This window comes from Pipra filicauda, unplaced genomic scaffold (genome assembly GCF_003945595.2).
Source record: "Pipra filicauda isolate LSUMZ 115617 unplaced genomic scaffold, ASM394559v2 scaffold50_size3627746_pilon, whole genome shotgun sequence".
NCBI lineage: Eukaryota > Metazoa > Chordata > Aves > Passeriformes > Pipridae > Pipra > Pipra filicauda.
Genome location: NW_024104654.1, coordinates 714,605 through 728,932, shown reverse-complemented (window position 1 = coordinate 728,932; position 14,328 = coordinate 714,605). Strand labels below are relative to the sequence as shown.

The 14,328-nt window shown below is 43.0% G+C and overlaps 1 protein-coding gene across 5 annotated transcripts in view; it reads right to left on the bottom strand.

Moving 5' to 3' along the window:
* Nucleotides 1-6,640: 6,640 nt before the first annotated feature.
* STARD13 (StAR related lipid transfer domain containing 13) overlaps nucleotides 6,641-14,328 on the bottom strand; it is a 251,030-nt gene continuing 243,342 nt past the window's right edge. For all 5 annotated transcript variants that reach the window (XM_027728928.2, XM_027728930.2, XM_039386854.1 and 2 more), the window contains 3 exons: nucleotides 13,254-13,471; nucleotides 9,931-10,107; nucleotides 6,641-9,540 (listed from right to left, as the gene is read on the bottom strand). In XM_027728928.2, the coding sequence (XP_027584729.2) occupies nucleotides 9,423-9,540; nucleotides 9,931-10,107; nucleotides 13,254-13,471 (513 nt within the window). In that variant the 3' untranslated portion in view covers nucleotides 6,641-9,422. The remainder of the gene's footprint in view (nucleotides 9,541-9,930; nucleotides 10,108-13,253; nucleotides 13,472-14,328) is intronic.

Sequence of the window (14,328 nt, the reverse complement as noted above, 5' to 3'; positions counted from 1 at the left end):
ATCCCAGCTCTCCTGAGGTCACCCAAATGTGTTTCTGGTCCAAGTCGCAGGAGGTCCATGGGAGTCTGAAGTGCAGGAGAGGTGGTCACTGTCATTGGCACTGAACAAAGCAGCGGGAATGACAGCAATGATGTTTTCTAAAAACTACAAATTCACAGCAAGTGGGATTAGTTTCTACTTTAATTCTTTCTTGTTAGTAGAAACGTTTTGTTCCTTACGAAGAATAATACACAAAACTTTTTTGGTTTTCTTTTTTTTGTTTGTTTGGTTTTGTGTTTTTCAGGGAAAAACGAGTTTTAACACTTCCCCCATAACCTCGGATGTATAATGTACTTCTGATTTTTTTTTTTTTATGGGATCAACCCTTGCAGGGGATGAGAAGACCTGAGTAGTAACTTCTCAGTCCCACCTGTTCAGCTCTCTCTAGGACAAAACTTCCCTCGGGGCTGTCCCTTTCTGGGGTGTATGTCCCAAGCCAGAGCAGCACCTCCCAGGCAAGACATACTCTGGGGCCTGGAGGAAAAGCAGAGCCAATGGTATGCCCTGGTGAGATCCTGGCTGACATGGCAGTTTGGCTCTCAGCAGCAAACTGGCTGGTGTATTGCCGCCTTCTGTGCTCAGGGCTCTGTAAGAGGCTCTCAGCAGTGTTGTAAACCATCAGGGCTGCACAAACACAACACCTGATCCAAGAAATCTGGTTTTCTTCCCACCAGAGGGAACCGTGAATTGGCTGAGTGTTTAGTTCAAGAGGTGTAATGGTATAAACTACCTGTGCTATAAATTTTTACGAGGTGACAAAATTTTGTAGTCTGGCAATAGCACAGTTGAGCTGGAGGCCATCAGATGCCCTGCCTGGAAAGGGAGGGGAGCAAGATGGTGAGGAGGTCTTCCTGGCAGGCTGCAGCCTCTCTGGTCAGCCTGGAGGATACCTTGAGCAGTGCAAGGCTGTTGCTTCTGCAGCCTGGGGCAGGCATAGTCCAGGGACTTAGTGCTGCATGAAGAATGAAGTAGAGCCAGCTCCAGCTCTCATAACCTCCTCTTCCCCCTTTGGGCACATATTTATATACATTTGGGCTATGAAATGGGAAGTGAATTACCAAGGTATGACATAGGTACATCAAGGCGTATAGTTTATTTAGAAGACAAAAAGCTGTTTACAGGCCCTACAGATTTTTTTGTTGATATTTATTACTTTGCAGCAATCCTTCTGCCTCTCTCTCTCCACTAGGATCAGATGGGTCTTATTTCCAAAAGCTGAGAAAATAAATGCTCATAAAGGAAGCTGCCAGTGTTGCAGTCGCCTCTCCAAGCACTTGCTGAGCCTTTAAGTCCACTTCTGATGCAAGTTTGTGAATTTTATAGACATTTGTAACTCATTTATCTGCCACATTGCTGTGGGATCCGTGAGCGGATATTGCTTTTCCTTGCACCTCGCAGCGGGAGGCGGTGGGGTCCTGCACTCAGCAGCACATGGTTGCTCCTGCTTGGTATTCACAGGCACATTCCTCTGGCTGGTGATATATTATTATTGGGCTGGAAGAAAAATAATGCAACCAAGCTCTTATTATTTTCTCCTTTTATCTGTTTGGTCATATTAATGTGGGATCATCATTACATAAATGCACAGGAGATGTAGTCAAGGACACGTTCATTTTTAAAGTCCTCCAGTGCTCTTGTACTTCAGTCATTCATCTTCTGTCTTTAATTACAAGTGATCTCAGAGGTACTTAAAAGATTAAATTACTCAATTATTTGAAAAACAGAAATGCAATAACTGTATCTCTTTCTTGATAAATACCAGCCAATGCTGAAAAAGGTTGCCCAAGGCAAGACATACTGGGAGGCCAAGGAGGCCATATTGTAACATTTTTGCTTAGCCCAGCGATACCCATTTAATTTTTTGTAATTTGCAACCTTTATTTTTATTTGTACTGAAAACAGCCACAAACTTTTCCATTGCTGTCCTGGTGGTTTCAGCAGTGCAATGAATGTCACTGCTCAGTGATTTACAAGTGTCCTGGCACCTGCTTGACTGTGGAGAGGATGGCATGAGGATAACCACAGCTTAAAAAGGCTGGGCATCGGCATGGCCAGGCAGTAACCCCCATTCAAGGCTATGCTTGTGGATTGGGGCATGATTTGGTGTTCGGGAAGGGTATGTAGTTAAAACATGTTGTGGCTCTCCCCAGGTTGAGGTGGGGGAGTTCACTGCTGGCAAGGCCAGGTGAGCATCCATGCTGTTCTAGAGGGCAATCTGACTCAGGCTCTGCAACGTTGTAGAAAGCAGGAAAGGTGGCCTGCCAAAAGGTGGCCTGTTCTGAAATGGTGTTCTTGATGTCCCATGGCCCCAGGAGGAAGCTGTTGGTGTACTCTGTATGTGGGAATTGCTGCCAATGCTGCAACAATGCATCTGCAGCAGCAGAGTTTGTCCTTCCTCACCAGCAGCCCTATTGCTCACCAGGGATCCCCAAGTACAGCCATTGAACAATGGGAAGTTTTCCCTAAATATTTTTTTTTGCCTCTTTTGCAAAGCAGCAGATGTGATGGGCCCAAAGCTGGGAGCCTGAGTAAGGGGTGCGGGCTGGTGTGATTCCTCCTTCCTGGGGCAGGAGAAAAGGAACATGACTCTTCAGGGAAGGAGAAGTCCGGGCCAATCCTGTACCTTCTCTTCAGAGGCCCAATTCTGAGTTCCTGCCCCACTGGAAACCAGACAACACAGGGCAAAATACTATAGCAACTATGAGCCCAGAGTGCTCTACAATTCCTGTATTGTGGGTTCTTTGCTCGTGCTGGTTAGCCAGCAGTGTGGCGCAAGGATGGGTTTTTGGTGTTCAAAAACAAACGCCCTGTTTTTGACTACTCTCATGAAAGAGATGGGGGCAAAAAAGGACTCACTGTTTGTGGTCAAGCCAGACCAGCTGTGGGACTTCTGGTCCTATTGCCATGAAGAACAAGCCTGGCTGGTGTCAGCAGGGTGCAGTGGGGTCCAGCCGAGTGGGCTGGCAGATCCTGGGCTGCTGCCCCGCATGGGTCTGGGGTTCAGACTGCCTGCAGCCAACACCTGTCCTGAATGCATGCTGGGGTACTGCTGGCCCACAGATGCTGCTGAGAGAGTTACTTGTCCTCTGCTCCACCACCTGTGGTTCCCACATTTATTTAATTAAAAAAAAAAAAAGTAAGTAATTCAATACACATCCTCTCAAGGAAAAGCAGTCATTCCATCAAGGATCAGGCCAGCGGCCTGGGGAAGTACAGATGGCCCTGTGGCTAATTTGCTCCCATAAATCGCAAGCTGTTGCAAATCCTCACTGCAGCAAATGCTGGCTCTGTGTTTGTGACCATGTGCCTGTCTCAGGGCTGCTATGAGCATGTAAAAGAGAAAGCAGAATCTGTAGTTTTAGGCTGTTTGCCTTGTGCCTTTTGCAGAATTGGTATTTTGATTAAGAAATAAGCTGTAATCCTGTAGCTGGCTGCCAGCAGAGCTCAGTGCAACTGCTCTTGCCGCAGAATCAGGTTCTCTTGTTAAAGTGCAACCACTGCCAGGATCCCATCCTGTCTCCTTGCAAACTGCTGCACATCAGTTCAAGTCTCTGCTCAAGGTAGAGAGCAGTTCACTGCATTCAAACCACATCTGCCTTTAGCCTCTCTGTCTTGCTGGACTCACACCCCTGGGAGAGGATCAAGAGCCCCAACCAAGAGCCCCATTGTGTCATTGCAATGGGACTGAGGAACACCTGTGCTGTGGTACAGGCTTATGGTTATTTTACTGCTCTCTCCTTCCTGCCTTCTTGGAGGAGAGAAGCAGAAATGATCTCTCCCCACTCTGGCGTTCTGCCCCTAGTGTAGGGCATGGGACACCCAGTACTCAAGACCTGGCAGGCTGGCGATGCCTTACCCCCTGTTGCAGCTGGAGCTGGGACCATTGACCACCTGGCCATGATCACCCTGCCCTGAAGGCTGAGCCCTGTGGCCTCCTGTGCAGCCTGGGGTGGGTGAGCAGATGAAGGTTGGAGCCCAGCCTGCAAGCAGGCATGCAGGCACTGAGCAGAGCAGAGGGCATGCTGGGCTCCAGGCCTGGGTTCAAGCAGTGCAAGAGAGCAGTGGAAAATAACCACCTGTGGGAGGTCAATAGTAAGGTATTGGAATAGAGATCCTTGTTTCAGAATCAAAGGGATGGAAGGAGACAACTCTTCAGGTTACTGTTTCTGCAAGAGATGCTAACCTTCATCAGAGGTGTAGAGGCTCTGGTATCTGAAACCTGCCGTGGATTAGAGAAGGTATCTGGGAGTGTGTGAGACCCCCCCAGTATTAGCCTATGTAAGACAGCCAAATAGTTATCTGCAGTGTTGGAACATCTTCCCTGTCATTTACTTATTAACTGAGACCCACTGCTCTGCCTCGTATTTGCCCTTGATTTCCACATACCCATGTATTTACTGAGCAGTCTTGCACAAAGAAGTAAGACAGTCTACAGTTGCACAGTGCTTGGTGGGTTCTGCTCTGCCTCCATTGCTGCATTTTACATAGTGTTGCTGAGCGCTCCATAATATTGAGGGTCACAATTTAAAATGTACTTCTTAAAATCCAAACACCCACCTTGTTACAAATCTGTGGTTTGATGCCTTGTATTCCTGGTCCTGTAACACCATGATATGCAACTGCAGTTGTAACAAGATGGTCTACCTGGCCTAGCACCCATCCAAATGAATGTGGCTGACACATATCTGGCAAGGAGAGAATGACATGGCCATGCTAAATCCCCATAGGATCGGGAGTGAGTCATACTGCTTGCTTTCTGGCAAGGTCTCTGTTCGTTCCCCAGCGTTTTCACGTCACTATTGAGCTAGAGCACCAGTATGTGTTTTCATCCTCTACTGTCTGATTTTCAGGCTTCAGCAGCCTTCTTCATATTTATTCCAATATTTCCATCTCCCAATCATCTCAGTGTGTTCTGCTTGTGTTTGTGTCTAACAACTACCTGCTGTTTCAAAGAGCAACACCTTTTAGGCATATCAAGATGCTCCAAGGCCGACACTGATTCTGCAGTGTAAATGCATCAAGCAGAGGGATGCCCTGCTGGTGACTCCTGCAAAGTGTTGTAAAGAGGATGGATGCTCAAGAATTCAACATTATAAAGACTGCACACACCAGGAGCTGAAACATCAGTACTGCTAGGGTTAAGACAATCTCTTTGCCCTGACATTGCTGCAGGGGGCTGGGAGGGAGAGATGGGAATGAGAGCACATGAAATACTGTATTTTTTTGCAAGAATGGATGGACTTGCACAGCTGACCACTTCTACCATGCAGACAATTGGAGAAAAGTGCTTCCTTTAAATCTAAATTTTAAGACTGAGCTTTCCCTGAATGGTGGGACATAAAGACTTACCCCCCTCCTAGACGGTCTCTCATAGCTGACTCTCTGCTCAGCATCCTGTTTTCTGAAACTCTGCTTCTTTTAATAAATTCAAGAGAGAGTTGGAGAGATATAAGCACATGTCCTAGTTACAGCTAGAATAGAGTTAATTTTCTTCTTAGTAGCTGCTACAGCGCTGTGTTTTGGATTCAGTATGAGAATAATGTTGATAAGGCGGTGATGTTTTGGTTGTTGCTAAGTAGTGCTTACCATAAGTCAAGGACTTTTCAGTTTCCCATGCTCTGCCAGTGAGGAGTTGCACAAAAAGCTGGGAGGGAGCATGGCCAGGACAGCTGACCTGAACTGACCAAAGAGATATTCCATACCATAGAATGACATGACCGGTGTATAAACTGGGGGAGTTGGCTGGTGGGGACAGTCACTGTTGGGGGATGGGCTGGGCATCAGTCAGTGGGTGGTGAGCAACCATATTGTGCATCACTTGCTTTTCTTGGGTTTTATTTCTCTCCTTTTTAACCCCTTACTATTAATAATAATTATTATCATATTTTGCTTTATTTCAATTATTAAGCTATTCTTATCTCAACCCATGGGTCTTACCTTTTCCTGATTCTCCTCCCCATCCCTCTGGGTGGGAGAGTAGGGCATGGGTGAGCAGCTGCTTGGTATTTTGTTGCCAGTTGGGGTTAAAACACAACACCCATCCCAAGGAACATTTATTCCATCTCTAGATATGTGTAAGACAAACCACAGGATTCACTATCCTACTGTTGCATCTTTTTCTCTGTTGCAGTGGCTTGATGAATTTGAGATGGCTGACATCTGATAACATGAACCCAGCATTGAGCATCCCAGCTCCACAGTCACTTATGAACCTAGATTTAAATTATTGACAAGAAAATGGATGCAAAAACATGGTTGAATTCAGTGAGAGTCAGGGGCCTAAGCTGTCGAGGACATGAGTTTACATTTCTCAAGCCTGGACTTGATGATCCTTGTGGGTCCCCTCCAGTTCAGAATATTCTATGAATCTGTGAAGCCAGTTTTCCTAGCTTAATGGCTTCTTTGGAAAACATAATCTTTGCCATGAAGCTCATGTATACTACAAGTATAATGGACAACAGTATCATTTTGAGCCTGCAATCACTACTGAAGTCCCATATCAGAACAGTTTAGTGTATAACAGGTTGCAATAATGAAACCAAGGGCTTAAGTGTAGCATTTCTTGAGCCAATGGATGAAATAAGAGCACAAAGAAACATGATTCTTTAGTGTATGCAAATTTATTCAACTTGGCAATTATTTATTAACAACTAATGACTGATATCAACAGATGAGGTAAAAATATGAGGTATTGATATGACTATAACATTTAAAAATGTAATTATCATAATGTATTCTCAATGGCAATGTAACAATACAAAATACTGTGGTAGCTGAATGGTAGACATGGCATAATGTGCATTTTAAAGAAATCTTATTTCAACGATACATGGCTTAGAGATGCCAGAAGCACATGACAGCTTCTGCAAGGGTAGGAAAACAACCCTACCTTGCTAATGGTGGCAGGTGGCACAGAGCCCCTTCCAGCTGAGCGATGACTTGTCAGACAGGATAAAACCACTGTACAGGTTTTCCTTTCTTTTCCTAAAGAAATGATGTACTGCCAGACAACTGCCATTCCCAGGGCTACAAATTCTGAGCCCATTAATACTGAGGCACTATTGTATTTATTTATGCAAACTAATGTAGCAGAAGTACTCTAATTGCTCATGGTTTGGAAAACAACCAGCACGAAATCTGCTGTCATGGCCGCAGGCTTTTGGGGAGGAGGTGCTCCTTTCTGGAATGGCAGTCCAACTGGAACCAGGAGACCAGACTTGCTCTGCCAGCTCAGGAGCCACCACTTGGCTCTAGTGAAGGCTGAACCTGGGCAGTGGTGGTGCCCTGCAGCCAGTGGATGACTGCCAGACCTCAACATGGCCACATAAGGGTGTGGGTGCTCCCCTGTCTGCAGGACTTAAAAACACGCAATTATTGCACATTGCAACAATTGCTGGCCATAAACTCAAGGCAGGAGCTCCCAGGAAGCCAACCTCCCTGATCCTAGGAGTTACACAATAGAACAAGGGTGACACAGTTCCTGGGGGAAGATGACAGTGACTTTTTGTCCTACTGCTCCTCAGGGACACCCCTGGAGCACCATGGGTCACCCTGTGTACCTTGAGCTCCCACTGGTGTTCTTCCTCAGATTGCAGGACTGTCCCCCACCAGCACACCCCTTATGTGGGTGCACAATGGCACATGGGACCATGGTCTAACAGCTGTCACCATACATGGTCCACCCCACAGCCCCCTTACCTGGGCCACACTCAAAGCACTGGCTTTGAAGACATTTCCTGGTTTAGAGAATCAGAGCACAAAGCTGTAGTTTCATGTAGGAAATGTATCCTGCTTAATCAACCTTGTACTGAATCTTCATGGATTTTGTTGAAAGGACTGAGTTAAAACACTGGCTATGAATGACTCAGCTGGTTTATGCAGCAATAAATAAAGTCAAAGTGAACAAATGCGATTAATGAATATCAGTATTAACAGGCTTGTACATTCTTATTGAAGAACAGATGTAATAACATTTTTGGTCTTACGTTAGTTAAAAACATTATGGAACCCTGCCTCAAAGGTAACATTGACAAATTATTATTATTACTTTTAAAGCATTCTTCCATTGGCAAAATAATAGGTCCCTGAAAATGAAATTATGTAATAGACATAAATGGCTCCTACTCCTCATAGTCAGGGGCTAATCCTGCTCCCACCAATGCCTACAGAGGTGGGATCATGCAGATCAGTGCAACGTAAGATGAACATGCTTGCTGTTACAATAAAAGCAATCTTTTCAAGCATAGTCTACATTTAGTCTTTTAAATCTCCAATATGTATTTAAAAGCTTAAAAAAGTGTAGTTATTTGTATAGTAAGAATATATTAAAAGGTATGGTATTCATCCGCATGTCTTTGTGTCCACTGGATGTGGAACACCTGCTTTGGAGTTTCTTAATGATTAGCCATCTCTACAGGAGAAGGAAAGAGCAACACAGAAACACTCAGAACCGAGACAGAATGCTTAAAAAAAAATTTACAGCTTAATAACTTACTGGTCTGATTTCAGACACCTCAATAGACACAGTGTTATCTTGTACTGAGAAATGAACAGTATAATGAGGTTCTCTAGTGACAGAGATACCATTAATTAAGGCAACAGGTAAGTTTTCAACACCTTGTACTAACAGTCACAATTCTGCAGCTAAACATAAATGGCCTTCAAAATGTCTGTCTGTCTTAGATGCATTTCTATATATTTCATTTGGTGAAACTGATTCAGTCCTTGTTATCTTTAAATGTACTGTAACCTCCTCCTTTCTTAGTTCTCTTAATTCTTCCTACATCTATTTCTATGTAGCTTCTCATAGCACACACAAACACAAAACATATTTGAGAACAGGCATTTGTTATCACACAAATTATGCCTGGTAGCTCTGTGATAACAGCAAACACAGCTTATGTAGCAGTGATACACTAAGGAACAAGTGACAGATTCACTTAAGGTCCAACTGATGCAAGTGATTTTCACTGAGTTATATACAAAATAATTAATTTATACATATACATATATATAGATAGAATATAGATAAATATATACATACTGTACAAGATTTATTTACAATTAAAATATGCTTCTTAGAAGCCTTTAAATACCAGAGTTATGTAACACACAAGTAATGGCAATAATCTGTTTTTAAGGTAATAAAAGCTCTCTGAAGAAATGTTTAGTTCAATAATCAAAATTAATGAAAATTAATGCAGAGGGGATATGGGGGGGGAAGGTGAAGTCTACAGAATAAAAGAACTTTCCTATAAAATTCCTGTTTCAACTCTTTATAGACCCAGGTCTGGTCAGATTTCCACAGATAAGTAAGACCTTTGCTTTCAGTATTCCTGTTCCCTGCCAGACCCTGATTTATGCTCACATGCTCCCAGGAACACTTAGATTTTTGTTTCTGGTCCCTCAGCAATCAGAGGTTGAAATGAGTTTCTGATCCTGGCAACTTCTGCTGCACACAGATGTCCAAAGCCTTTGTTGTACCACTCTGGGGAATGTCCTCTGAAGAAATGAGAAGAAAATTATTGAGAAACTTAAATACTCAAGAAATATGCCCCATAGAAACAGGCTTGCCACACTTCCTGCTCCCCACTCACCCGGTGGTAGTGGAGACTTCAAATACCCACTCACCCGGTGGTAGTGGAGACTTCAAATACTTGCCATTGTAAGCATGCTCTGAAGTTTTCCCTTGCAGTAATCAAATAAGCAGATTTTATTTCTAAGATCACTTCATAACAACAGTAGGCACTGAGTAGAGAAAAGACTGCAGGAAGACTCCAAAGCACCAAAGCTACTCTGACCAGACCTTCTGTTCCCAACATTTCCCTTCCCTGAGCTTGCGGCTTTTGTCCTACTGAATGGACATCTACTTTTTGTAGTTAGGATACTTACTTTAGGTCAATCCTGCAGATATGGGTCAGCCTGGCTTTTCCTGAGCCACACGGCTCTATCAAGTATTGAGAGTCTATCACGATGGCTCGCACAGCTCCCATAAGAGTAGCCTCTTCGTGCTCCACAGAGATGGCAACCAGCATGCACATTCCCTTTGGTAAATCTGTCCTCCATGTCCTGCAGGAACATATTCAAGATGGAATCACTTTAGCAATGAAACTTTTGGGGATATGAGTCAGAACCAGAATTAAAGTTACAGTTTGCTTGTCTGCTTATCCTGTTGCTTGCAATGCCAATGGACTTGTCCTAGGAGTTCATATTGCCCAGATGGTAGTCTGACTAAAATGTGGAATGGGCACCCATCTACATTGCTACAGGCTCCAGGTGAGAAGTTTTGCTTCTCCACAGGAACATTTTGTAACCATTATGTACTACAGGGCACGATGGAGCCTTTTGCAGACAGACAGAAGTTTTGGAAAGGAGATAGAGTGAGTATAAGCCATCTGGCAAAGGCTGAAAATGTGCATTGCACCCATGCACACCTACAGAACAAGAAATGCAGTTTAGTAGAGCAGAAATCCTCATTACTACGCACACTGACTTCTGAAACTCCCAGGATACGTTTCAAGGTCATCTAAATTAAAGAAAAAAATGTCCTTTCATTTTTTCCTTCTCCCAAGTTTCTAGCCTCTCTTACATGCTACAGAAGTTTTCCACCAGGTTCAGGAGATCTAAACTTTAATACTTAACATTTTTTTCTTGTTCTGTAAGCATTTTGTACATATTCTGGTGTCTCGCATCTTTCTCGTCTGCCTTGAATCTTAGAGGATAGGTCTATGCTCCTTCCTATACTGTGGGAAGAAATGAGAAATTCCTACTGTGCTGGGTAAACATGTGGCATCTTGCTGTGGACTGCTTGAGACAGGGTTTATGCTTCCTTGGGAAGTATCATGTTTCAGCAGGTAAGCTGCTTTCATGGACTGTTGAAGTTAGGACTTCAGGAGATAATTTTAACATTTGCATTTTTCTTACATGAAACTGAGCTGTTATTCAAGACACTGCAGGAAGATACTGGCCAGAAGGTTTTATATGTGTCCGTACATTAATAAAACTGATGAGGTATCTTGGCAGATGAACCACATGGGCAGTAAGAAATCACACCTGAGATCTACTGTGAAAAATGATGAACCATCTCCTGTGAGTGATGGCACAGTGCTTACACGTGCCCATATCATTTTGGTAACTACATGGCACTGAGTTGGGCCATTTGTGAAGTGGAAAGTTCTGTATCCCTGAGATTGCAGAAGACTTATGATTCCTATTCCCAGTTTCATGGAGTTAGGCCAGTTTCAGTAGTTCTCTACATATCTTACAGTAGTAAAACCAGGCATGGCACCTAACTCACCAAAATGCCATGATACTTAATGAACATTAAGCATTTGTGGGTTCTTTAATGAAAAGCAATGCCTGTGCAGGGTAGCTGAGTGCTATGTTAGATCTCAGGCATATGAAACATTTCCCCTCTCACCATTAGAGGTTTCTCTAGGGAGCCTAATCCCCTTGTTATGACTGTCGAATTGAAAAAAAAAGAAGAGAACAACTAAGTTGATCCTTTCACAGCCAAAAGTTTGATTGAGAATGAGAAAATTGCCGTTTGTTAAAATATATTTATTCCTGTCCTCAGAGGTGTATTATAATTTCACTGTTCACTTCCCACCAATCACAAGGTATCAAATTGACGGCAACATCACTGGCTAGCCTTGCTCTAGACTTAATCATATAAATCAAAAGAGATAAACAACAGAATCTGACAGATCTGCCTGAGGGCTGTTTTCAGCCCTTAAAAACCCACCAGGATTCATTTTTATGATATGTATTTCAGTCCTCTGGGGTCATTCTGCCTGGGTTAGTGAAAAGAATGAGAATTGGATGGTAAGATTTTTCTTTAACTGATGTGACTGCACAGCAGGTCTTTAAAGAACATAAACCACCATGAAACCTAATAGTGAACTAAGTGGCAAATAAGAGGACCAAATTACGGTCATCAAAACTTCCCTGCCGCTTCCAGACAATCTTCTTGGTGCCATGCAGAGGGCCAAATTTATCACTGGCTAAAATTAATAATATTATATAAGAAGATTATTTATAAAATAGAGATATGTAATTATAGAAAATATAGAATATATAATTAATTATAAAATAATTAATTTATCCCAGTATGTATAAAGCAAATTAAATAGAGTAATGGGAGCACTGGTGTTTTAACATTATGAAGAACTTAACAAAAAACATTTTTGAAATCTTCCCCTAGGAGTTCTAATAATTCTTCCCTTATACCAACAATATCTGCACGTTATCGTTCTCCAAGAGACTATTAAAGTTCATAAAAGGGATGTACTTTTGTAATTATATTTTATTGGGTTCATCTTTTTCCTTCAATCTTAGTTCCCTATAATACAATTCTGACTCACTAGACTACTTCCTTTGTCAAAACTGCTTTGTACTTCTCTGGCACATCATTTCAATCAAAGAAAGCAGAGACCAAGAACAGGAGTGCAGAAAATCATCCTCAAATAAATAACTGTAGGACTGACCCTGTAAGTGAAATATGCCAGCAGCTCCACAATAGCTCCTAGCAAGCAAGGACCAGGATTTCAAAGGCAGAAGGTGCATAAGAGGACTTTTTCTGACTATTCTGTACAGGCACATAGACAATGGCAGAACTGGGATTGAATGTGGAATACTGATACACTGCTATACATTTATTTGAGAGATGTCATCCCCTTAAAGGCAGAATATATGCCTACTGCCTCTTTCTGTTCATTTCCACACTAGGATTTTTATGGATCAGCATTTCTTGGTTTACAAAGACTCCAACTGAAAATCCAAGATACAACTTATATAGACACTGTATAAACAGCCTTAGCTTAAAAGCACCACTATCTTCTCTACTAAACATTTGGCTCTTAAACATCAAATGTTCCTCAGAGAACAGCAAAAGCAGTGTAAAAAACAACTGGATTCTATTTGCACTGTTTTGACAACAAACAAAGCTAAGAGAGAACAGCAGCTATTATCAGACATCTGTTCTAAGGAAGAAATTATATTTATGGCCTCAGGAATATGTGCTGCTCAAATTACATCAGAGAAAAGGTCAGCATGCTCTAGGTGTATGATTCTAATTCAGTTTGAGAAATCAACACTGCTGCCCAGCAATAGAGTTCTCAGAGCACAATTATACAGATGTGAAGGCTGAGATAAGTCCAGATCTTCCTTGATGCGCTGCAGGAAGCAAAAGTACCGGAGAACCACATTTACCTTACCTTAGAACAACAAAGTCTCGGACGGGATGAGGAGCCATGCTGTTCAAAACATACTGATAAACTTCTGTCTGCTTGTCCAGGCTCTCAACCACCTTCCATTGCAAGAAGTCCTCGTCCCAGAGATGACGTTCTCTCAGTACTCGGTTCAGGACAACTGATGGGGGGGCTTCAACTTCAGCTGAGGCTTTCCAAAGCCTTAATGGGTTCCCATCCCCAACCTGGAGTAAAGTAACCAAGAACACAAACTCTCATGATTTATATACTTATGTTCAGCTGATGATAACTGAAGACAAAATCTCAATATGTGTGTCTGACTTCAGCTTCAGAGCAGTCCTATTTCCCTGCTAATCATCAATATTATTGCTATTGCTTCTGCTGTACTGCATATGAAAACATATGCATTCTAGTCCTGGATGGAAAACTGCTCTCACAACAGTATATATCTGGACTAGTTCCCATAGTGCCAGAGAAGTTCTGTATTACTTCTGGTGTAACAGACACTTTTTCAGCCCCAAGCAGGAGCTGAAAGCACCCCAAGCACCCTAAGTATAATGAAGAATATATGTGTGCCAAAGAAAAAACAAGTGAGAGACTGAAACCCCAGGCTGAAACAAAGCAACTCTCTTGGGCAATTAGATACACTACCTGGGACTGAGGGTCCATTAACCCTCCTGGTTAATTGGTGGTTATCAGGGGGAAGGCCAACAAGGCTGACATCCTTGTGGGTGTCTGTTACAGACCGCCCAACCAGGATGATGAAGGAGATGAATTATTCTACAGGCAGCTGGCAGATGTCTCAAAATCTCCAGCCCTTGTGCTCATGGGTGACTTTAACCTGCCGGATATCTGCTGGGAGCTTCATACTGCAGAGAAGAGGCAGTCAAGGAGGTTCCTGGAGTGTATAGAGGATAATTTCCTTCATCAACTGGTAAATGAGCCTACCAGGGGTAAGGCCCCACTAGACCTACTGTTTACAAACAGAGAGGGGCTGGTGGATGATGTAGTGGTTGGAGGCCGCCTAGGGCATAGTGACCATGAAATAATAGAATTTTCAATCCTTAGGGATGTAAGGAGA